The sequence below is a fragment of the Oncorhynchus gorbuscha genome, linkage group LG03 (genome assembly GCF_021184085.1).
Source record: "Oncorhynchus gorbuscha isolate QuinsamMale2020 ecotype Even-year linkage group LG03, OgorEven_v1.0, whole genome shotgun sequence".
In the NCBI taxonomy this organism is placed as follows: Eukaryota; Metazoa; Chordata; class Actinopteri; order Salmoniformes; family Salmonidae; genus Oncorhynchus; species Oncorhynchus gorbuscha.
Window position 1 is genome coordinate 81,001,975 of NC_060175.1, and position 25,926 is coordinate 81,027,900.

Consider the following 25,926-nt stretch of genomic DNA (forward strand, 5'->3'; position numbering starts at 1 on the left):
AAGCAACAAGGCTGACAACGCAATCTTAAGCCTAGTCTTGTAGTTGGAGGACCGCCACCCTCTAGTCCAAACATGAGACGGCTAGCAGCCACTGGCCAGGGGTCATTGCACTTCCTGAGTCATTATACTGACGACATTCCACTGCACTGATGTCAAAACTTATGTATAGCAACACTTGGCAAACATTTCATTTTTGCTAGTATTTATAGAGAACATTTTTAGATTACACATTCATGGCATTGTTCATTGAGTCCAGTGGTTTTGTATTAAAATCTTCTCAACTGAGATTTTCTAAGAACCAAAGCTCGTTTGTCTGAGAAATGTAACAGATATGGGTAGATTAGACGTACTTGTTCATTAGGTCGAAGCCCTGGTCTGAAAGCAGGGCTCCGAAGCGCTTGCGCAAGTTGTTGTAGGGGTACTCTGTAAAAGTCATCTTCTTCACAGCAGGGAGCTCGTTGTAGCCTGGCCAAATCTTCTCGCTGGGTGACCCTAGGTCCTGACAAGAACATGCGTCAACACACAGACACATGGCGTTAATGTTTTATGTGTGGGCTGGAGGTCCCCACTATGTATGGTATGTTAGGAACTGCTGGGACCACAGCTTTTAATCTGAGTTTTATAGTTTAGCCCAGTCACACAACCGCCACAGACAAGTCTGTTATGTCACCATGTCTATCTAAAAGAGATTGGGTCACTGAACTGCAGTACCTCTCTGAAAAATACATTGTGTAGTCAACTCAAATCCATTTAATCTGACTACATCCTATTCTTAACTCTGCCACCTTGTGGGGAGATCATAAAACTGGAAAACCAACAAAAACATGTGGTAGCTGTCAAGAACGCACGCAGATGTAAGAGTGGAGTATATAAAGTGCTTTTACTTTCCAGACAGTATGAAGTCAAATGTACTTGTTGATACAAATGTGCTAACCTTAAATATCTTGTTAATTTGGTCGATCTCAGATTTTCCAGGGAAGAGAGGTTTCTGGGTAAGGAGCTCTCCAAATATGCAGCCTACAGACCACATGTCCACAGCTGTGGAGTACTCCTGTGGAGAGAAACACACACTCGCTAAAACCACAGTATTCTAAGTAACAGACAGCACCGCCTGAGTCTGGGTTGGAGTGTTTAGTCTGGGCGAGGACAAGCTTTGACTTGGTAATGGTGCTGTGTGTATGTAGTCTTGGGCTATGTTTAGAACTACAGACTTCAACACTATTGGAAGGCATACAAAGTATGCATTGTGTCGTCTGAATTCGGTAATGTTCACACTCAGGTAACGGTTTAGAATGGCACTGTTTTGACTGGAGAGGGTCTTTGATGACTGAAGTTTCTTGAGATGTTTTGACTCAAGGCAGAGTTTTGAATGCAGGTGTCTACTGTGGCTATGTCGCTCACAAGACATTGATCCACGGTTAGTTTTTGCATAACATCCCACAAATGGTAATTGTTAGGATTTGGGGAGGTTAAACAGATTGTAGACACGTGCTTAGGTCATGACTCACTTTGGCTCCCAGCAGCAGTTCTGGAGAACGGTACCACAGGGTCACCACCACAGGGGTGTAGGGCTTCAGGGGAGACCCATACTCACGGGCCAGACCAAAGTCCCCCACCTAGAACAGCACAACAAAGAACAAACATTACAAAAATGCCCAAGAGGCAAGCATACACACGAACGCACATTAAAGTCATTATTCTTTGTCATTAATAAGCCTAGAGTGTTGTATTTCTTCATCTGAGCCATGGATGATCTAATCCTTATCTGAAGTTCCCAACCCACAGCAGTTTTAATATTATTATAATGGGATATAATATATCATACATATATAATACAACAGGGCATTATTACACCTTGAGGATCCCCTTGTGGCTGAGCAGCAGGTTAGAGGTCTTCAGGTCGCGGTGGAGGATCCAGTTGTCGTGGAGATGGCGGACGCCTCGCAGCAGCTGGATCATCAGGGTCTTCACTTCGCCTGAGGCCGATAAGAAAGAGGAAGTGGAAAAGAGTCATGAGCTCATAAGCTTACATTAAAACAATACTCTTATGCTAACCTAGCCAAAATACATGGGAAAATGGCTGGAGGACATAAGTGTACTGTATTTTCTGCAACTCAAACTGAATCACACAATATTACCTGGGAGAAAAGGCTGCTTCATGGTCTCCATCAAGCTTTTCAGGTCGTGCTCCACATAATTCATCACAATGTAGATCTTGTCCATGTTGCTTCCAACGACGATTTCCTAACATGGGAAAAAGGAGAAAGGCGCTACACAAAATGTATTTCAAAATAATATATTATTGAGGGAGGAGTTCCTCTGAGTCAGATGTGTGCTGCTCACCATAGATATAACAATTTATGATAGTTTCAATGTGTATTTATATGCACCTCACCCTGACAGTGACGATGTTGGGGTGCTGGGCCTTCAGAATGGTGTTGATCTCTCTCAGAGACGTGATGGGGAAACCTTCTTTCTCCTTCTCCATCTTCAGACGCTTTAAGGCCACAATCTCATCTAGAAGAGACAGGCCTGTTTTAGTGTGGGTCTGTCCAGGGATGGATCGGAAATCAATTGTAAGGTAGCCCACATACCGGTCTTTTTGTCCTTGGCCCTATACACCACGCCGTAGGTCCCTTCCTCGATACGATTCAGACACTGGAACTCCTCGACACTGCGGCAGCCCTGAAAATGACATGAAACCAATGTCAATCAATACATGTCCACATGATGTGTGTGTGTGTGTACAGGCCTGAGTCAAATACGTATTACTTTTCTGTCAAATACTTGAGGTGCACTTGATTTCCTCTGCCAGGTGAGAGCATTTCTTGAAATATTCCATTGTATCAGGCAAGCTATGTCCAGGTTCATACACATTTTGACAGACAGAATTTATTAAGTTATCCATGACTTTTAACCACATTTCCATGACCAACAATTGCCATCATCTATGTAAGCGTAACGTGGTAGACACGTGGAGGCTGCTCTTCAATCTCATGTACCATATCCTGTCTTTATGCAAGGCACTTAAGCCCCCACAAAGTAGACTACCTGTAAGGCAACTGTATAAAACATGTGGTCAACCCTCAGTCTGGAGAGCTACTAGCTGTGCGGGCTTTTAATAAAGCCCTGCTCAAACACATCAGAGACAGTTTTACAAGGTCCGGTTGAACAGATCATTTAAAATGTGGTTTGTTAGAAGGCTACTGGAATAAAAGCCTGCACAAATATGAGCTATCGTGGATGATGGCTGACCACCCTTGACGTATAACATTGCAACATTAAAACCGAATACGTTTCATACCTTTTGAAATAATTTGCTAATTTAATATATCAAACAAAAAATGACTATGGTAGGCTGCAAATATTTTTATTCAGCTGAAGCAAGCCCAAAAACATTCTTCAGGAAATGTACCTTTTCTAGTTTAGTCATATTTACCATAGAAGTGTTTACATTTCAGGCTATTGAGTTGCAATGTTCCATACATTGGATGGCCAAATAAACTGGAAGTATCTACAAATAAAGTTAATCCAAAATAAAGGCTACATATCTAACTGAATCTGAACTAATAAAATGGCGAAGTGAATCTTTCGTTTCAAATAGTTTAAATTAATACTTGTAAAAAGTAAATCAACTGTGTATGGCTTTACTCGCGATTGTATGGCCTTATTCGTGAGTGTTGGGACATCACATGAGGAAAACATAAATGCATGCTAATAATAGCTAAACAGATAACTAGAGGGTACAAGATATGTTTTGAATTGGCAAACTAGTTATTAGTCTGTTGTCAATCATATTTTATAGTCTAGGCCTACCTTCTGCCTCAATGTCCGACTGTCTCTCTCTCATTGAGCAACGGCCGACTCCTCACACACACATGCAGGTGATGCGCGCAAACACAGACTCGCTCAAGTGTCATTCTGAACCTGGCTGATGTATTGATTTTTATTTGATTGCTAAAATATTTATATTATGGATTTGATCCTTTTCCAAAACTTTTCCAGGCCTGGAAAACACAATTTAAACATTCCATAACTTTTCCAGGATTTGAATAATGACCGTACAAACTCTGTAGGTCAAGCGCACCGTAGGCATGTAATTTTTTTTATAGAAATGTATTTGATTTGACCCAGGTGGGGTGTGATGCCAGACAGATGGACAGACCTGTAGAGCTGGCAGGTACTTAGGCAGCTCCTTCTTTAGCTCCACGGGGGAGATGGGAGGAGAGTCGGGGATGTAGTTCTCCTCAGGCTCAGGGGTGGCTGAGTGGGAGTGAGACACAGACTGGGGGGTCACATCTCCATCCCCTGCCTCCTCTTCCTCTTCCTCTCCACTTTCCTCAGTATCGTGGTCAAATCGTGACTCTGGCACTGTGAGGGTTAATGAGGAGGCAGTTATAACTTACAGAAACAAGACAAAATCACATCTAGCAGCAGCTGGTTGAGAGTTAGATCTAACCTTTTCCGATAAAAAAGCTTCAAGAAAACTAACTTTACTCTCAGACATGACAATAACACCTGTTCAAATGACTGCCACCAGACAAATGGGGCGTGAAATGCCTACCTGGGGGAATATGGTTGCCGTTCTCTCTCTCTTCCTCAAACTCTTCCTCAGACTGCTCGTCTTCACTCACCACACCTGAAACACAGACAATGGGTGGGTCAGAGCCGTGTCACTGTGACAACACCGTAATTGTATTAAGTGATAAAACAAGCGCACACACACAAGCAACAGAAGTAGAGTAATTCAACAGACCTGCAGTCTGGTCAGATTCTCCAGAGCCTGATTCCTCGTTCTCTCCCTCGCTCAGGCTGCTAGATCCATCTTCAACGCCATTACCCTCCTCATCGTCAGAGCCCGACCCTGAGCCGGAGCCTAGGGAAGAGAAGTCCACTCAATGTCACCTCCAAACAACCCACAAAGACTTAAAACACAAGAAGATGTCTGGATTGTAAATACAGTATCTATAACAGTTAGAACTCTGTTAAGGATTAAACATCAGTAGAAGTGTAATGTTTTAATAACTCTTTTGTGATGCTATCTGGTGTGGGATATGTTGCAACCTTGAGTGAGTGTGTGTGTCTACTTACCTAAGGAGGACTCTCCTGTGCTGGTCTTCCTCTCACTGTCACTGATGTCCTGAAGGTCAGAGAGAAGGTCCTTGTCCTCTGGCTTCTCATCTTTCACTGTTGGACCACAAACAAAGCAAAATGAGCGTCCCTAATCACACAGAAAAATTATAGTTAAGGAAATTGATTGAAATAAATGACTAAGTCTTGATACCAATTCTACCAAAGCAAAATTATGTAAAACCATCTTGATTTGATAGTCTCACCACCAGTTCTATGTGGCTCGCTGCTGTGCTCCAGTCGGTCCTGGGGAGCCTGGTTGGGGCTGCGGCTGCGGTGGCTCTGTTTCGGCTTGTCCCCGTACTCATCAGGCAGTGCACGATGGTGGGACGGGACTGTCAGAGAACGGACAAGAGGTTTTGCATCCCGTCAACAACAGTGCATCCTTACATATATCAAAATACTTACATTCACGGACACGCTAAGGCTGTAAACTCTAACCCTACACGTGTGCGCAAATGCGTGTGTGTGAACCCTGACCTTCTCGGCGCGCCTCACGCTCTTTGCGGCGCTCCTCTGCCCTCCTCTCTCTCTCCTTCTGCTCGCGCTGCTCCTTCTGCTGCTGCTCACGGAGCTTGCGGTCCCTCTCGCGCTGGCGCTCCACCTGCTCCAACCTGTCCCTGTAGTCCGGGGAAGACGGGGGAATCCTGTCAGGAGCTCTCCAGAAACCCAAAAGCCACCCACCCCACACTGTTAATGTCTGCTGCATGGAAGGGGAAGAGTACAGTATAGTGTGACAGGTAACTGCACGGTAAAAAAGATGTCTGACCAGCGTGTGACAGTTTGAGGATATGCACGTTTGAAGGTAGACCAAGATATGATATCATAAGCTAGGTTTCCACCGAATTTGCGACAGATTTTCAAGCAAATTTCCATCAGACGGACAAAGGGCTGTGTGTGATGACGTAGCGTAAACACTAAGTATCCAGGTACAGAAAAAAAGAAAAACACGACCGGGGTTTGATAATGCAACCAAAACAATCGCATTTGCGACCATTTGTCTGATTTGACAGTGCAACATTTTTAATTGGTCGCAAGCGATTTTTTATTTTTTTAACCTGGCCATGGAATTTATTTTTATCATCATGATTTATTCAAACAGTAATGTGCAATTGACCAAAAATAAACCAACTTGCTGAAGAGGCAACAATGGCACAGGAATGACCTTGTCAGTGTGTGTCAGGGCTTGACATACTGGGGAGGTTTTGGAAACCCTACAGGCCAGTCAGAAATGTGAAAATCAGACATTTCCTCAACCTGGTCTCATAGCATTTCGTATTATTTTACAAGTGAATCTGAGACTCAATTTAGTATGATATGTTACGTTTTGTATGGTATGGATTAATTTCTGGATGTCCATCACCCATTTCGCATGATATCCTACGAATTCTAGCTAGGTGGCTAACATTAGCTAGACTAGTGGTTAGGGTTAAGTTTAGGAGTTAGGGGAATGGTTAGTTAAAAGGGTTAAGGTTAGTCTTAGGGGAAGGGTTAGCTAACATGCAAAGTTGTTGCAAAGTAGCTAAAAGATAGAAATGATTGAAAAGCGGATACTTAGCTAAAATGCTAAAGCTGTCAGTGATGAGAATCGAACTCGCAACCTTTGAGTTGCTAACCATTCGCGTTCTACGACCAACCAATCACCGACATTTCGCGTTATATGGCCACCCACCACCAAACGTAACATATCCTACTAAATGGAGTGTCTCAGATTTATCAAATCTTTCCTTACAGTGAAATGCTTACTTTACGAGCCCTTAACCAACAATGCAGCTTAATTTTTTATTTTAAAGTAACAAGTTAAAGAGCAGCAGTAAAATAATAGCGAGTCAATGTGTGGGGGCACCGGTTAATTGAGGTAATATGTACATGTAGGTAGAGTTATTAAAGTGACTATGCATAGATAACAACAGAGTGGCAGCGGTGTAAGGGGGGGTGCAAAACAAATAGTCTGGATGGCCATTTGATTAGATGTTCAGGAGTCTTATGGCTTGGGGGTAGAAGCTGTTTAGAAGCCTCTTGGACCTAAACTTGGTGCTCCGCTGCCGCTTGCCGTGTGGTAGCAGAGTCAACAGTCTATGACCAGGGTGGCTGGAGTTTCACAATTTTTAGGGCACTCCTCTGACACCACCTGGTATAGAGGTCCTGGACGGTAGGAAGCTTGGCCCCAGTGATGTACTGGGCCGTACTCTCTACCCTCTGTAGTGCCTTGCGGTCGAAGGCCGAGCAGTTGCCCTACCAGGCAGTGATGAAACCAGTTTAGGCTAAAAACAACCCGAGGATTGAATATAAACATTGTTTTCCATGTTTCTATGAACTTTACAGATACAATTTGGATTTTTTTGTCTGCCTGTTGTGACTGCGTTTGAGCCTGTGGATTACTGAAGAAAACGCAAACAAAACAGAGGTTTTCAGGTATAGAAAGAGACTTTACTGAACAAAAGGAACATTTGAGTGCAAACATATGAAGATCATCAAAGGTAAGGGATTAATTTTATCTCTATTTCTGACTTGTGTAACTCTTCTACTTGGCTGGTTACTGTTTGTAATGATTTGTCTGCTGGGCTATGTTCTCAAATAATTGTAAGGTATGCTTTCGCCGTAATTTTTAATTTTTGAATAAAAAACGTTCCCGTTTTAAACAAGATATTTTTGTCATGAAAAGATGCTCGACTATGCATGTAATTGACAGCTTTGGAAAGAAAAAACTGACGTTTCCAAAACCGCAAAGATACTATCTGTGAGTGCCCCAGAACTAATGCTACAAGCGAAACCAAGATGAAATTTCATACAGGAAATGGTCCAGAGTTTGAATGCCCTGTGTTCCAATGTCTCCTTATATGGCTGTGAATGCGCCAGGAATGAGCCTGCACTTTCTGTCATTTCCTCAAGGTGTCTGCAGCATTGTGACGTATTTGTAGGCATATCATTGGAAGATTGACCATAAGAGACTACATTTACCAGGTGTCCGCCCGGGTGTCCTCCGTCAAAATTATTGCGTAATCTCCAGGTCCATGCGCATTCCATTTTCTTCAGAAGAGAAACCAAACTGCCACGAATTATTTATTGTCGATAGATATGTGAAAAACACCTTGAGGATTGATTCTAAACAACGTTTGCCATGTTTCTGTCGATATTATGGAGTTAATTTGGAAAAAAGTTTGCGTTGTAATGACTTAATTTTCAGGTTTTTTCTTACCCAAACGTGATGAACAAAACGGAGCGACTTGTCCTACACAAATAATCTTTTTGGAAAAACTGAACATTTTCTATCGAACTGAGAGTCTCCTCATTGAAAACATCTGAAGTTCTTCAAAGGTAAATGATTTTATTTGAATGCTTTTCTTGTTTTTGTGAAAATGTTGCATGCTGAATGCTAGGCTTAACGCTATGCTAGGCTATCAATACTCTTACACAAATGCTTGTTCAGCTATGGTTCAAAGGCATATTTTGAAAATCTGAGATGACAGTGTTGTTAACAAAAGGCTAAGCTTGAGAGCAAATATATTTATTTCATTTCATTTGCGATTTTCATGAATAGTTAACGTTGTGTTATGGTAATGAGCTTGAGGCTATAAATAGGATCCCGGACACGGGATTGCTCGTCGCAACAGGTTAAGAACTATTGTGCAGTGAGAAAAGCAAAATGTTTATTTTGTTGTTTTTATATTAGAAAGTGTGATTGAGAAAAAACCTGGAAAGAACGGAGGGAAATCAGTCCTCCCTGCTGTTCTTTTTGTGTGTGCCATTTGTATCGTTTTGGTATCAATATAATTTTTTTTACATTCTGCCCTCTAGAGGATTTTGCAGGAAGGAACACATGGCACACTCAAACCACTGCCAAGAAACCACTAATTATTTTATTTAACTAGGCAAGTCAGTTAACTTATTATGGCTGCAGGGGCACTATTGAGTAGCTTGGATGAAAGGTGCCCAGAGTAAACGGCCTGCTCCTCAGTCTCAGTTGCTAATATATGCATATCATTATAAGTATTGGATAGAAAACACTCTAAAGTTTCTGAAACTGTTTGCGTGATGTCTGAGTATAACAGAACTCATATGCCAGGCAAGAACCTGAAAAGAAATCCAAACAGGAAGTGAGAAATCTGAGGTTGGTATATTTTCAAACCATTCCCTATTGAAATCCCATTGCAATATGAATGAAAATTCACTTCCTAGGGCTTCCATTAGATGTCAACTGTCTATTGAAATTTGAAATAGGCTTCTACTGTCTTGTGGGACTGAATATGAGCAGAATGAGCCATGTGTCTGGCAGAGAGCCAGTTCCAGGTCACACGCATACCACATGATATCTTCCTGCATTCCGTTCCTCCTCCAGACACGAAGGAATTCTCCGGTTGGAACTTTATTGAAGATTTATGATAAACACAACCGAATGATTGATTCTGTACTTAGTTTGAAATGTTTCTTCGACCTGTAATATAACTTTTTGAAGATTTTGTCAAAAGAAATGGTCAACCAGCACCTGCGTTTGGATAGGTGTACCAAACGCGGCTAACAAAAGCCGCTAATTGGACATAAATAACGGACATTGTCGAACAAATCAAGCATTTATTGTGGACCTGGGATTCCTGGGAGTGCATTCAGATGAAGAGCACTACAACATGGCAGCTAATTTGACTATTGTTCTGTGCACCGTATCAGATTATTGCATGGTTTACTTTTTCCGTAAAGTTTTTTTGAAATCTGACACAGCGGTTGCATTAAGGACAGGTATATCTATAATTCCATGTGTATAACTTGCATTATCATCTACATTTATGATGAGTATTTCTGTTGAATCGATGTGGCTATGCAAAATCACTGGATGTTTTTGGAACAAGTGAATGTAACGCGCCAATGTAAACTCTGATTGTTTTATATAAATATGAACTTTATCAAACAAAACATACATGTATTGTGTAACATGAAGTCCTATGAGTGTCATCTGACGAAGATCATCAAATGTTAGTGATTAATTTTATCTCTATTTGTGCTTTTTGTGACACCTCTGTCATGACGTTGGCCTGGGGGATAGGTTTATGACCTTCCCTTCTCAAACCTACTGAGGTTACATTTAAAAACCCCTTGGTTAACATAGAGATTCTGGGAACATCAGTATGTGGGGGGAAATGAACTATATTCTGGTAATCCGAACAATTGAACATATGCAGTGGAATTTAATGAATATGATGTCAGTTCGGTTGTCATCTGAGACATTCTCATCAATGATAAGATGACATAAACTCCACAGTGGAAAGTCTATACATCAGAGTTATCAGATTCACATGGAATTGTTGTTCAATTTAAATGTTTGAATATGAAATTATTTGTGATGGGATGAAATGTGATTTTAGGTTCTAAAATGTGAGATTTGGATTTTCATAAGGTAGGGCTGCTCAATCAGTGGCCCTTCACCTGTGAAGGGACAAAGGCTATAAAACTTTTCAAACACACCCTCTCTTCCTTCCTATAAGCTCTTGACTACAACATAACTTTCTGTTCCCATGAGGTAGGATGACGATCCTATGTCAGAATGGTTCAGATAAAACTACAAGAACGAAGCCAATATCAGCATGAGCTTTGGTTGCGAATGGTATGAACGTTGAACTCTTATTCACGACAGAAGTGATACCTCCTAGCTGTTGAGTTAGCGACCGCAGCTGCAAACGCAGGTTAGGAAGGAACAGACAGAGTATCCCATCTACCACACAACGACGTTACAACTTATCCAAGTGACCACCAGAGACTTGCTTCAAAGGACAGAGGACTCAGTTGGCAACACGGTCTCCCATCTACCACCAACCTACTGAAGCGCAGGTCAGAGTAAATATTTATTGCATTTTCCTTTTCCAAATGGGCAGTAATTTAGAATGTATAAGATACTGTATTTACGATAGCACAGCTCTTTCACTCAAACCCAGCACCTTTTCCTTTGTGTAACAAGCTGTCATATCTGTTTCGCCCGCTAGGGACAAGATTTCTGTTGTTTGAATTTGGAGCCCTGCACTTTCACTGGCTGTCATAATCATGCTGTTAATGGGATTGCAGCCCAAAGAGGTTAAGAACAAATTCTAATTTACAATGACGGCCTAACCCGGCCAAGCCCTAATGAAAGCTGGGCCAATTGTGCGCAGCCCTATGGGACTCCCAATCACATGCCGATAAAGGACACCAATAAGAAGAGACTTGCTTGGGCCAAGAAACATGAGCAATGGACATTATACCGGTGGAAATCTGTCCTTTGCTCTGATGAGTCCAAATTTGAGATATCTGGTTCCAACCGCCATGTCTTTGTGAGACGCAGAGTAGGTGAATGGATGATCTCCGCATATGTGGTTCCCACCGTGAAGCATGGAGGTAGTGTGATGGTGCTTTTCTGGTGACACAGATTTATTTAGAATTCAATGCACACTTAACCAGCATGGCTACCACAGCACTCCGCTGCGATACGCCAACTCATCTGGTTTGCACTTAAGTTTTTCAACATGACAACGACCAAAACACACCTCCAGACTGTGTAAAGGTTATTTGACCAAGAAAGAGAGTGATGGCACGCTGCATCAGATGACCTGGCCTTCACAATCACTCGACCTTAACCCAATCGGTTTGGGATGAGTTGGACCACAGAGTGAAGGAAAAGCAGCCAACAAATGCTCAGCATATGTGGGAACTCCTTCAAGACTGTTGGAAAAGCATTCCAGGTGAAGCTGGTTGAGAGAATGACAAGAGTGTGCAAAGCTATCATCAAGGTTAAGGGTGGCTACTTTGAAGAATCTAAAATATATTTTGATTTGATGTCTTCACTATTATTCTACAACGTAGAATTAGAGTAAAAATAAAGAAAAACTCTTGAATGAGTAGGTGTGTCCAGTTGTGGGCAAAAGTTGACAATGACAAATTTTCAAAGGTTGCTTCTTCAGTGTCTTGAGATATTTGTCAGATGTTACTACTGAACTAGATTAACAAGCATTTCATAAGTGTCAAAAGCTTTTTCCCCCTTATTTTTACAATTACATGAAGTTGATGCAAAGAGTCAATATTTGCAGTGTTGACCGTTCTTTTTCAAGACCTCTGCAATCCGCCCTGGCATGCTGTCAATTAACTTCTGGGCCACACTTCTGATGGCAGCCCATTCTTGCATAATCAATGCGTAGAATTTTTCGGAATTTGTGGGTTTTTGTTTGTCCACGCCTCTTGAGGATTGACCACAAATTCTCAATGGGATTAAGGTCTGGGGAGTTTCCTGGCCATGGACCCAAAATATCCATGTTTTGTTCCCCGAGCCACTTAGTTATCACTTTTGCCTTATGGCTGGAAGGCCATAAGGCCTTTTGCCGCTTCATGCTGGAAAAGGCATTGTTCGTCACCAAACTGTTTTTGGATGGTTGGGAGAAGTTGCTCTCGGAGGATGTGTTGGTACCATTCTTTATTCATGGATGTGATCTTGGGCAAAATTGTGAGTGAGCCCACTCCTTTGGCTGAGAAGCAACCCCACACATGAATGGTCTCAGGATGCTTTACTGTTTGTATGACACAGGACTGATGGTAGCACTCACCTCGTCTTCTCCGGACAAGCTTTTTCCCGGGTGCCCCAAACAATCGGAAAGGGGATTCATCAGAGAAAATGACTTTACCCCAGTCCTCAGCAGTCCTCGCTTTGGATAAAAGCGTCTGCTAAATGGCATATATTATTATTATTATTATATTATGTACCTTTTGCAGAATATCAGTCTGTCCCTGATGTTTTTCCTGAAGAGTAGTGGCTTCTTTGCTGCCCTTCTTGACACCAGGCCATCCTCCAAAAGTCTTCACCTCACTGTGCGTGCAGATGCACTCACATCTGCCTGCTGCCATTCCTGAGCAAGCTCTGTACGGGTGGTGGCCCGATCCTGCAGCTGAATCAACTTTAGGAGATGGTCCTGGCGCTTGCTGGACTTTCTTGGGCGCCCTGAAGCCTTCTTCACAACAATTGAACCACTCTCCTTGAAGTTCTTGATAATCCGATAAATGGCTGATTTAGGTGCAATCTTACTGGCAGCAATATACTTGCCTGTGAAGCCCTTTTTGTGCAAAGCAATGATGACGGCATATGTTTCCTTGCAGGAAACCATGGTTGAGAGGAAGAACAATGATTCCAAGCACCACCCTCCTTTTGAAGCTTCCAGTCTGTTATTCGACCTCAATCAGCATGACAGAGTGATCCCCAGCCTTGTCCTCGTCAACACTCACACCTATATTAACGAGATTATCACTGACATGTCAGGTTGTCCTTTTGTGGCAGGGCTGAAACGCAGTGGAAATGTTTTTGGGGATTCAGTTCATTTGCATGGCAAAGAGGGACTTTGCAATTAATTGCAATTCATCTGATCACTCTTCATAACATTCTGGAGTATATGCTAATTGCCGTCATACAAACTGAGGCAGCAGACTATACAAATGTATACTAGTGTCATTCTCAAAATCTTTGGCCATGACTGTATATGCCATATCGCAAAACCTGGTGATGTAGCTCGTGCTACCTTTCCCTGAAGTGAGAGGTTTGTACTTTGAGAAAATAACCATGTTGAGGAAAATTATCTACCAACAATTGCGCAAGAAATCAGAAATCATTTCCACTCCAATTTGTTGCATAATTAATTTTACTGACACAAAAAGATCCCACCGTGTCAAACAAATTGTTGAGATTTAGGAAATTGTACCGACACTCCATGTTTCCATCACAATTGCTGATTTAGTTTTTGTTAAGCATGACTTTACTCGCATAAAAACTGTAGATGGAAATGTGATTAGTGACAGTGGGGTCAAAGAGCATGGATATTTGTTTGTTCTATAGTATATATATCTGCTAATACAAGCCACGCTAACATACTGACAAAACCCTTTCCATGCATGCGTCTATGTTGATTTTTTTTCTATCCACACCAGACGCGTTCTTGACATGCAGGCTAAATGACCAAAACCAACTGCGAACCAACTATATTAATTTGGGATGAGGTCGAAACATAAATGAAACATTCATGGACATTATGCTAGCTAATTTGTATGGGGAAATATTAACCTGTTGATCCTACCACCTACTTTTTAGAACATTCTGTTAAAAATCGAAATGTTGCGCCCTGCTACTCATGCCAGGAATATAGTATATGCATGATTAGTATGTGTGGATAGAAAACACTCAGACGTTTCTAAAACTGGTTAAATCACGGCTGTGACTATAACAGAACGTGTGTTTCATCGAAAAGCGCAGGAAAATCTGATCACTGAAAACTGGAAAATATATCAATGCGCCACTTGAATGTATTGTTGAATGGAAACCACATTACCTGGAGCCGAGGTTGCAATACCTACAGCTTCCACACGATGTCAACAGTCTTGTCATTTGCCTAGGATTTGTTTCTAGGTCAAACGAACAAGAGACAGCCCATTTCTTCCGGTCTCCAACAGGATATTTTGGTTGAGATTTATCCGGACATTATTTCAAGACGTAGAGCTATAGAATATACATCGCCCCGTGATCAATTAGATCGATTATTAACATTTACTAATACCTAAAGTTGCATTACAAAAGTATTTCGAAGTGTTTTGTGAAAGTTTATCGTCGACTTTTTTAATTTAAAAAAATGACGTTGCGTTATAAAACGCTGTTTTTTCCCTTGATCACAGTCTTCATAGATCGCTATCTAGGCTATATATGGACCGATTTAATCGGGAAAAAAAAGACCCAATAGTGATGTTTATGGGACATCTAGGAGTTCCAACAAAGAAGATTGTCAAAGGTAATGAATGCTTTATATTTTATTTATGCATTTTGTGTAGCGCCGACTATGCTAATTATTTTGTTTACGTCCCCTGCGGGTCTATAGGGGTGTTGCATGCTATCAGATAATAGCTTCTCATGCTTTCGCCGAAAAGCATTTTAAAAATCTGACTTGTTGGCTGGATTCACAACGAGTGTAGCTTTAATTCAGTACCCTGCATGTGTGTTTTAATGAACGTTTGAGTTTTAACGAGTGCTATTAGCATTTAGCATAGCGCATTTGCATTTCCAGATGTCTAGATGGGACGCCTGCGTGTCGGGTGGAGGTAAGAGGTTTAAACATCAGGCCGTTATTTTACTTGGTCCTTTCTTTAGCTGGATCTGTATGTGTTCTCCACTCCACGTTTTAAATATATTTTTTAATGAACTTCTCCTTCATATTTCTTCTTATGTGGATTTTATACAGCGGCTGGCAACCAACAAAGTTGCATTACCACCACTAGTGGACTGTGGACCTCATTCATCTTTGAATCTCCCACGTGGGTATATGCTCGTAAAAACCAATGAGAAATTGGGACAGGAGAGACTTGCAGCGCATCAACCAATTTAAATTTAAGCGGCTGGCTACGCAGATGCCCGTTGATGCGGTCAAGCAGTTTGGATGAAATGGACGTTTTGGTCAGCATGTAATACAAATGTGTTTGTATGTGGTCACAGTAGTCACCTCTCTCTGCGGGATTGGGCTCTGGCCTGCTCCCTGCGTTTCTGCCTCTCCCAGTCTCGCCGGGCCTTGTCTTGCTCCTCCCACTGCCGTTTCCTGCGCTCACTCTCCCTGTCTTTGTCTTTGGGCCGCACGTGTTTCCCTGCTGCTGCTACTGTGATAAAAACAAACAAATGTAAAACAGTGCTACCTTGGTGCTACATATGCATGCATACATAGTTTAATACCACAGTAAAACCAGTCCCTATTCAACATTCTACACCAATAACATAGAGAAAGATAGATGACTCATTCTTATATCTCTGCCATTTTTTCATATGTGACACCATAGCAGGGCTGACCACATTTAGTGGACTGGTGGATAGGCTGTTGGTCGACCAAGATTTTTTTAGTCGAGCAGTCACAAATAGATCCCCCCAACGAGACACCTGTCTGATTCTCACCGGTCTTCTGTGTATTAATCCATTCAGTAGGCTGCGGAGATGCAACCATCCAAAATGGGAGTGTGGTTAAGATGCACAAGACATGTCTCTCTCCGGAATGCGCTCTGTTCCGCCATTTCATGCACTTTAAGTGTTTCATTGTGTAAATTGTTTGCCCTTTGTTTGCCCTTTTGATTGTTAGTGTTTATCAATTCCCCATTACATATATCACCAGTATTAGCCTACATTTACTGTTCATTTGCTTAATGTCTAATCAATACTGAACATAACTAAAGCAACAAGCAACAATTTAATTGATTTTACTGAGTTACAGTTCATATGAGGAATTTAGTCAGTCAATTTAAATAAATTTATTATGCCATTATCTACAGATTTCACATGCCTAGAAATACAGCTATGCATCTGTTGGTCACAGATACCATGAAAAAAAGGGGCCTCAGGATCTTGTCACGTTATTTTTGTGCATTCAAATTGCCATCGATAAAACGCCATTGTGTTCATTGCCCGTAGCTTATACCTGCCCATACCTTAAGCACACTGCCAACTTGGGACACTTTGTTAGCAACATTGACATCAGCAAACCGCTTGCCCACACAATGCCATACACGTGGTCTGCAGTTGTGAGGCTGGTTGGACATACAGACAACTGTCAACAGTTTCATGAGCTAAAATAAAAGATTGCAGAAATGTTACAGATGCACAAAAAGCTTATTTCTCTAAAATGTTGTGCACAAATGTTTACATCTGTTTGCAGGGCTGTGCCCGAACAAAAAATAAACAAATTGTCTGTTCTTTTTAATCTTCAATTTTTTCTATATACAGTGCATTTGGAAAGCCTTCAGACCCCTTGACTTTTTCCACATTGTTACTTTACAGCCTTATTCCAAAGTGTATTAAATAAATGTTTTCCCTCATCAATCTACACAATACCTCATGACAAAGCGAAAAGTCAATTATTTTGCCCAATTTATATATATAAAAAACAGAAATACCTTACTTACATAAGTATTCAGACCCTTTTATGAGACACAAAATTTAGGTCAGGTACATCCTGAGGGAGAAGGGCCTTGGTCAGGGAGGTGACCAAGAACCAGATGGTCACTGACAGAGTTCCAGAGATCCTCTGTGGAGATGGGAAAACCTTCCAGAAGGACAACAATCTCCGCAGCCTTCCACCAATCAGGCCTTTACGGCACGACAGCCAGCTTGGCCTTTGCCAAAAGGCACCTAAAGGACAGACCATGAGAAACTAGTACAAATTATAGACAGATCCTTGATTAAAACCTGCTCCAGAGCACTCAGGACCTCAGACTGGGGTGAAGGTTCACCTTTCAGCAAGACAACGACCGTAAGCACACCAGAAAAGAAAACACAGGAGTGGCTTCGAGACAAGTCTTTGAATGTCCTCAAGTGGCCCAGCCAGAGCTCGGACTCTAACCTGATCAAACATCTCTGGAGACCTTAAAATAGCTGTGCAGCGACGCTCCCCATCCAACCTGACAGAGCTTGAGAGGATCTGCAGAGAATGGGAGAAATTCCCCAAATACAGGTGTGCCAAGCTTGTAGCATCATACCCAAGAAAACTTGAGGCTGTAATCACTGCCTAAGGTGCTTCAACAAAGTAGAGTAAAGGGTCTGAATACTTAGGTAAATGTAATAATTAAGTTTATTTTTAAAGTTAATACATTTCTAAAAACCTGTTTTTGCTTAGTCATTATGGGGTATTGTGTGGAGATAGAGGATAAAACAATTTAATCCATTTCAGAATAAGGCTGTAGCGTAACAAACTGTGGAAAACATTAAGGGGTCTGAATACTTCCCGAATGCATTGTAGACACATCCTATGTTTTAATCAAAACAACTATTTGCACTGAGCTTGTCTTATGCTTTAAGCTTACTGTTGGATGAAATAATTAAGACACACAAATGACCGCAATTTATTTGATTGTGGCTCCTGGCTCAAACTTGCAGTGTTAAAAAGAAAAGACAGACTGACTATGTGACCAGGGCCCGTTGTGCCACTCGCCTCCCTGCTGCACCGACCACCACAAAACACGTGTATAGTGCTGTCCATGTTGCTGCAGCTGCAACATAATTACAGCCATTGCTGACTTTAAAGTTGTTACCGAAATCCCTAATTTGTTTTGGGAAAACATTCCCTACTCCCACAACCCTTCCTCTCTTTATGTGACACATGCACGTGACCAGTAGGGCCTGACCTATAGCGGATGCAGAGGTGACGAACTTGAAAAGGAAGTCAGAAGTGTGAAATAAATTTGACTAGTTGTGGAAAATATTGGAGAACAGTCGACTAAATGGGGAGGGCCCTAACTGTTCATAAGCAGTTCTTTGCCAAGATAATCCATCCACCTGACAGGAGTGGCATATCAAGAAGCTGATTAAACAGCACTATCGTTACACAGGCGCACCTTGTGCTGGGGACAATAAAATGCCGCTCCAAAATGTGCAGTTGTGAGACAACATAATGCCACAAATGTCTCATGTTTTGAGGGAGCACTCACGCTAAATGCAGGAATGTCCACCAGAGCTTTGTGGATTTCAAAGTTGTGAACAGAGTGCCCCATGTAGTCAGTGGGGCTTTGGTATGGGCAGGCAGAAGCTATGGACAACGAACAATTGCATTTCATTGATGGTATTCTGAATTCACAGAGATACCGTCACAAGATCATGAGGCCCATTGTCATGCCATTCATCTGTACAGTTCCTGGAAGCAGAACATTTCCCAGTTCTTCCATGGCCTGCATACTCACCACACATGTCAACCATTGAGCATGTTTGGGATGCTCTGGATCAACACGTACAATAGCAGGTTCCAGTCCCCGCCAATATTGAGCAACTTTCCACAGCCATTGAAGAGGAGTGGGACAATATTCTACAGGCCACAATCAACAGCCTGATCAACTCTATGTGAAGGAGATGTGTCGAACTACATGAGGCAAATCTCCCCAGATACTGACTGGTTTTCTGATCCACGCCTCCACATTTTTTTTTTATGTACACTACATGACCAAAAGTGAAAGGACACCTGCTCGTTGAACAGCGCATTCCAAAATTATGGGAATTAATATGGAGTTGTTACCCCTGCTATAAACAGCCTACACTCTTTCGAGGAAGGATTCCACGAAATGTTCTAACATTGCTTCGAGGGACTTGCTTCCATTCAGCCACAAGAGCATTAGCGAGGTCGGGCACTGTTGGGCGATTAGGCCTGGCTCGAAATCGGCGTTCCAATTCATTGACAAAGGTGTTTGATGGTGTTGAGGTCAGGGCTCTGTGCAGGCCAGTCAAGTTCTTCCACACCAGTATTGACAAACTATTTCTGCATCGACCTCGCTTTGTGAATAGGGGCATTGTCATGCCGAAACAGGAAAGGGCCTTCCCCAAACTGTTGCCACAAAGTTGCCTTGGAGGGGATGGCTGCTGTTTTACAGGCTCCTAACCAACAACTATTTTGTTCGTTTTTTTTGCATTGTTTGTAACTTATTTTGTACATAATGTTGCGGCTACCGTCTCTTATGACCAAAAAGAGCTTCTGGACATTAGAACAGGGACTACTCACCTCGAAATGGACAAAGATGTTTTCCTTTAATGAGTCTGATGCGAATGAAATACAGGGGGTGGAGGTCAGACCCTGCTTTGTTGAAGAACCTTTGACAGCGATTACAGCCTCGAGTCTTATTTAGTATGACGCTAAAAGCTTGGCACCCACTCTTCGCCGCAGATCCTATCAAGCTCTGTCAGGTTGGCTGGGGAGCGGTGCTGTACAGCCACTTTCAGGTCTCTCCAGAGATGTTTGATCGGGTGCCTTGTGAGAATTAGTCAGCGAGTGGGTAAACCACCTTTACCATCCGCTCTATAGGTACGTGCTTCAGCACTTGCCGGTCCAGTTTTGTGAGCTTGTGTGGCCTAACAGTTTGTTGCTCCTAGACGTTTCCAGTTCACAATAACAGCACTAACAGTTGACCAGGGCAGCTGTAACAGAGCAGACATTTTACGAACTTGTTGGAAAGGTGGCATCCTATGACAGTGCCACATTGAAAGTCACTGAGCTCTTCAGTAAGGCCAATATACTGTCAATATTCGTATTTGGAGATTGCATGGCTGTGCTCGATTTTATACACCCATCAGCAATAGGTGGGTGAAATAGCCACATCCACTAATTTTAAGGGCTGTATACATACACTATATACACACAAAAGTATCTGACAAACAGATCCATATCTGTATTCATAGTCAGGTGAAATCCATAGATTAGGGCCTAATGTATTTTTTCAAATGACTCATTTCCTCATATGAGCTGTAACTCAGTAAAATCTTTGAAATTGTTGCCTGTTAAGTTTATATTTTGGTTCAATATAACATTTTCTTCACCTCAAAACAAACAGCAAGTAAAGAAAATTGTGTTTTTATAATCATTAAGAACGACAATAGTTCTCTCCCTTTCGAGAACCATTCGACACGAAAGAGAAACATGTAATGCTCTGATCCAATGGAAACTTAAAATACATGATTTCTTCTTATCCCTTGCACAAATAGCCTACAGCTGTGTCTGTCCCGAGCTCACTGGTGCTCGAATACTGGTGCTCGAAACTGAGGGCCCAGAATATTTCATACAATGCTGCAAGTTTGCTAGTGCAAGCTTCAGTTGATACAATGTTTCAAGTTTGTTGCAGACAGGCCATGTGTAGCCAATGTGATTTATAGCAGACTTAATTTCATCAGGATATTTTCTACATGCAGGCTACAATGTTTTTATTTGCTGGCTTTATTTGAGCTACTTCTACACTTACAGTGCATGCAGAAATTATTCAGACCCTTTGACTTTTTCCACATTTGTTACGTTACAGCCTTATTCTAAAATTGATTAAATTGTTTCCCCAACATCAATCTACATACAATATTGTGACAAAGCAAAAACAGATTTAGACATTTTTGCAAATGTATTAAAAATAATAATAAAATGGAAATATCACATTTACATAAGTATTCAGACCCTTTACTCAGTACTTTGAAGCACCGTTGACAGCGATTACAGCCTTGAGTCTTATTTGGTATGACGCTACAAGCTTGACACACCTGTATTTTGGGAGTTTATCCTATTCTTCGCTGAAGATCCTCTCAAGCTCTGTCTGGTTGGCTGGGGAGCGGCGCTGCACAGCTATGTCCAGTTCTCTCCAGAGACGTTCGATCTGGTTCAAGTCTGGGCTCTGGCTGGGCCACTCAAGGACATTCAGACTTGCCCGTAAGCCACTCCTGCGTTGTGTTGGCTGTGTGCTTAGGGTTGCTGTTCGGTTGGAAGGTGAACCTTCACACCAGTCTGAGCGCTCTGGAGCAGGTTTTCATCAAGGATTTCTGTACTTTGCTTCGTTCATCTTTCCCTCAATCCGGACTACACTCCCAGTTCCTGAAAAACATCCCCACAGCATAATGCTGCCACCACCATGCTTCATGGTGTCAGGTTTCCTCCAGAAGTGACCCTTCGCATTCAGACCAAAGAGTCCTTTAAGAGCCTTTTGGCATACTCCAAGCGGGCTGTTATGTGCCTTTAACTGAGGAGAAGGTTCCGTCTGGCCACTCTACCATAAAGTCCTGATTGGTAGAGTGCTGCAGAGATGGTTGTTCTTTTGGAAGGTTCTCCTATTTCCAAAGAGGAAGTCTGGAGCTCTGTCAGAGTGACCATTGGGTTCTTGTTCAGCTCCCTGACCAAGGCCCTTCTCCCCCGAATGCTCAGTTTGGCCGGGTGGCCAGCTCTAGAAAGAGTCTTGGTGGTTCCAAACTGCTTCCATTTAAGAATGATGGAGGCCATTGTGTTCTTGGAGACCTTCAATGCCGCAGACATTTTTTGGTACCCTTCCCTAGATCTGTGCCTTGACACAATCTTGTCTCGCAGCCCTACAGACAATTCCTTTGACCTCATGGCTTGGTTTTTGCTCTGACACGCACTGCCAACTGTGGGACCTTATATAAGACAGGTGTGTGTCTTTCCAAATCTTGTCCAATAAATTAAATTTACAACATGTGGACTCCAATGAAGTTGTTGAAGCATCTCAAGGATGATCAATGGAAACAGGATGCACCTGAGATCAATGTTGAGTCTCATAGAAAAGGGTCTGAATAATTATGTAAATAAGGTATTTCTGTCTAACACATTTGCAAAAATATCTAAAAACCTGTTTTTGCTTTGTCATTATGGGGTATTGTGGGTGATTTAATACATTTTAGAATAAGTCTAACGTGACAAAATGTGGAAGAAAAAGGGTCTGAATACTTTCTGAATGCACTGTGTAGTTGATTTGATCAAAAACACATAGTGTGTCTATGTATGGAAAAATACACGGTTAAACATTTTGACCAATCCAATCTTAGAAAAGGCAACTCTTGGTCGACCAATTTTTTTTTTTTTGCTGAGGACAGCCCCACTGCATGGCCAGCCCCATTGAGGCTTACAACCCATAGGAATCCCCACGCAGTTGACTACTTTAAAATGGCAGAAGCATGGTAGAAGCCCTCAATGGCACTGACCATGCTAAAAATACCTTTTAGCCACTAGAGTTATCTATAATTACTCTATGAGCAATACACATCCCAGGATGGCAATGTACCTCCTTCAGCAGAGTGACTGCGACGGCGTCTCTTGTCCTTTCTATTCTCCTCCTTTCTGTGGTGAGATTTGTCTTTCCTGGCCATTTGCTGGGGAGGCTTTATTGCCAGCGATTCATCCTCTTCTCCCCTGGAATTGGGAAGACTGTCTAGTGCCAACGACTCAACAAACAGGCTGCCCCTGTGCATAGCAGGGTCGCGTTCAGTTAGGACAAAAATGGGAGAAAATGTATTCAAAGGGATAAGTTCAGTTTTTAAAGACGTTTTCTCCAGTATCTGGCCCTCCTGAACGTAACCCCAATTCCCACGGCTCTTTTTCCGTATCCCCTTTACCTGTCCTCTGTGGAGTCTTCCCGTATGTACGGGGAATTCCGGATTGTTATTTCCATTTTTTTATCCCGTAGTTCTCCTTCCTCCGGAGTGTTTCGTTTGGCTTCCCGATCATCCGTCTGTGGACCAGGGCACGGAACGCACTGGACAAAACATGGGAAAGGGAGATTATAACATTCTTTAAAAAATAATACGTGGTACGGTAAACATAACAATGATTGATTGCACATAAGGTAAGATAATGATAAAGTTTGAGGCACTAGTTCAAGGACAGATCTAGTCTGTGTAATACATTTAGATACACAATAATGTCAAAGTAAGTCGCTCTGGATAAGAGCGTCTGCTAAATGACTTAAATGTAAATGTAAAGTGAGAAACAGCATCCTCTGATGGGGAGAGAAACGATTATGTCCTAAATCAACCCGCAGCCTATAATCAGGTGGGGACCAAAGCTGATCAGATATGTATAAGCAATATGGCCAACCTTTCACCAAGTTTATCGGGGAGGGGGGCAAAGTTGAGCCATTTCCACATTCCTTATCCCAATTTCTTCTCAGATCTCCCCAAGTGTATTATTGGTACTAGGGCAGGGATTCCTCGAGTACCCCCAACAGTACACATTTTTGTTGTAGCATATGACAAGCACACCTGATTCAACTAATCATCAAGTCCTCAATGAGTTGAATCAGATGGGTTTGTCCTGGGCTAAAACAAAAATGTGTACTGTTGGGGGTGGTACTCAAGGACAGGAGTTGGCTAACACTGTACTAGTGTATAGGGGCCAGTGGTCAGTTTGGTGCACAACAGCATTTCTCTTCAGTTTACATTTTTCTGGCTTTTTGGCTCTGTCCTCTCTTCCAGCTCCCTTCTGCGTTTCTTCTCTTGGAGAATTTCGTCGAGTGTTTTCACTTTCCAGGTGTCCTTTTCGTCCCCCATCAGCACCCGCTCGCCACCGCCTGCTACACAGAGACCCCCAACACAGAGAGATTCAATGCAAGAGCATTGTGAGATATGTCATGTTAATGGAAACTGTGGCATTCATGTACAATTATTTATTTTTAATTATTTAATTTCATACCTCTACAGTTCAACGCATACTTTTCATTATTTGAGCCAAGGTGTAAATACGCACTACTTCGCAAGAGGGTTGTACGAATATGAATTTGATTGGTAATAATAGTACAGTTGGTTATTGCCCAGGATTTTTTTTTTTTTTTATCGTATAGGGGTTGTAGGGGAGGAGGGTGAAGTTGGTAGCCTATCATTTCTGTTACCTGAGTAGCGCCTCGTATCTTATCCATAGCAGTAACGTCACACTTTCACTGGTAAAAAATAAACACAAAACACCAATCCAAAAATGATGGAAGTAAAACGTAGAGGTGATATCAAGGGGGAGAGAGAAATTATAAGTCCAAGTCAAAGTATGTTTACTTAGCGAACGTTAAGTCAGTTATCATAAATACACCAACTCTAAACGTTACGTGTAAGGTCAAATAGTTTGCAGTTAGCGTACAATAAACATCTAGCAAAATTACCGGTTCGACGTCAATTAATATACCAACTGTCTTTCGTTATGTAACATCGGTAGGTGTACAGTTAACTAGCTCTCAGCTAGCCGCATCCGTGCATGCTTCTTGTAACGAGCTAATGTTAGTCAGATGCTAACATTTGCCAATAAGTATGCTAGTTAGCTAGCCAGCTAGCAGACGCTAACATATGCAATAAATTCACATTCCTGTGATACGTTTTGAGTTTAAGGGGCACATTTTTATTGAATTTCGTCTCTTCTAAATATATCCGAAGTGTGTTAGTTTAAAGCTTTCGAATGATTCGCATTTTAACTGAAGTGATTTAACAAACCTGAAATACGCTCCGCGCAATTTTGGAACGCCGGATGATTCGTTGGCTTCTGGGGTCATATAATTACTTCCGGTTAATACTTCTTCGCTGCATTGAAAATAAGAGGACACCTTACTGCCATCATCTGGGCAGAAGTTGCAACTGTTTCTAGGTGCAAAACTACAGATACCAACGAACAAAAATTTCCAGACCGGATATAACACAATAAAAATCACTTTTATTAACCCAGTTTATACTGTACATTATCTATTATTAAATGGATTAAACCTTACATTGTTTCACTTTACCAGCTCCCCAAAATATACAATTAGTAAACACAAACTCACATTACCAGCACTCCAAAATATACAATTAGGATCTACATTGACAATTTCAAATGAAACACCCTTTTCAGTTATATGTATTAGCACTAGGCCGATTCAGTAGACCTATTTTGTTATATTATCATCCCTTAATCCTACACAATCATTTTACCTTCCATCTTCTGTTATACACAGATTAATGTACCTCTCAATGTGAATGTTGACATATTGCTAAACGCATAAATGACAATGAGAAGTGGGAGATAAATCACAGTGTAAAGTACGATATCAAGTTCATATGGCAACCAACAAAATAATTGAGGGGAATACATCAACATCAAATAAAAAGGTCCACAGGTTTATTATAAATATATTTTTAAAGATAAATGCCTCTTAAAATAAACAGATTCTGAGCAAATTCTCAGAGAATAGGAGGAAAGTGTCTCTTGATGAGAATTTTACAAAGCACTAGACCTGATGTAGTCTTTGATATACCCCATTGGTTAAACATTTTGAAGTTGACAATAAATACCTTAATCACAGTAGTCTTACCAACACTGTACCATGACTGAAAAGCACTGTCTGGTAAGATCATGAATACAGAGAAACGTGCAAAAAAAGTGGGACTAGTAAAATAATTAGAAGATTGAACAAAGCCAGTCTGAAATAGTCAGAAATAATTTACAACTATAAACATTGATTGATTGATTGAAATAGTCAAATGGACACAAATTAGTGTCTACATTAGTAATGTACGAA

The 25,926-nt window shown here is 41.6% G+C and overlaps 1 protein-coding gene across 8 annotated transcripts in view; it reads right to left on the reverse strand.

Annotated features, from left to right (window-relative positions):
• LOC124032020 (cyclin-dependent kinase 11B-like) overlaps positions 1-24,938 on the reverse strand; it is a 28,923-nt gene extending 3,985 nt beyond the window's left edge. Inside the window, exons 1-19 of one of the 8 annotated variants that reach the window (XM_046343971.1) lie at positions 24,866-24,922; positions 24,280-24,327; positions 23,831-23,964; positions 23,009-23,148; positions 22,678-22,805; positions 15,615-15,765; positions 5,611-5,789; positions 5,337-5,465; positions 5,092-5,187; positions 4,757-4,876; positions 4,565-4,639; positions 4,166-4,371; positions 2,595-2,685; positions 2,396-2,517; positions 2,139-2,244; positions 1,855-1,976; positions 1,509-1,616; positions 935-1,051; positions 351-499 (exon numbers count right to left, since the gene is read on the reverse strand). In XM_046343971.1, the coding sequence (XP_046199927.1) occupies positions 351-499; positions 935-1,051; positions 1,509-1,616; positions 1,855-1,976; positions 2,139-2,244; positions 2,396-2,517; positions 2,595-2,685; positions 4,166-4,371; positions 4,565-4,639; positions 4,757-4,876; positions 5,092-5,187; positions 5,337-5,465; positions 5,611-5,789; positions 15,615-15,765; positions 22,678-22,805; positions 23,009-23,148; positions 23,831-23,941 (2,150 nt within the window). In that variant the 5' untranslated portion in view covers positions 23,942-23,964; positions 24,280-24,327; positions 24,866-24,922. Of the gene's footprint in view, positions 1-350; positions 500-934; positions 1,052-1,508; positions 1,617-1,854; positions 1,977-2,138; positions 2,245-2,395; positions 2,518-2,594; positions 2,686-4,165; positions 4,372-4,564; positions 4,640-4,756; positions 4,877-5,091; positions 5,188-5,336; positions 5,466-5,610; positions 5,790-15,614; positions 15,766-22,677; positions 22,857-23,008; positions 23,149-23,830; positions 23,965-24,279; positions 24,328-24,865 lie in introns of those variants that run through there. The other 7 variants (XM_046343968.1, XM_046343970.1, XM_046343964.1 and 4 more) reach the window with 7 other exon arrangements.
• Between the last annotated feature and the right edge of the window lie 988 nt (positions 24,939-25,926).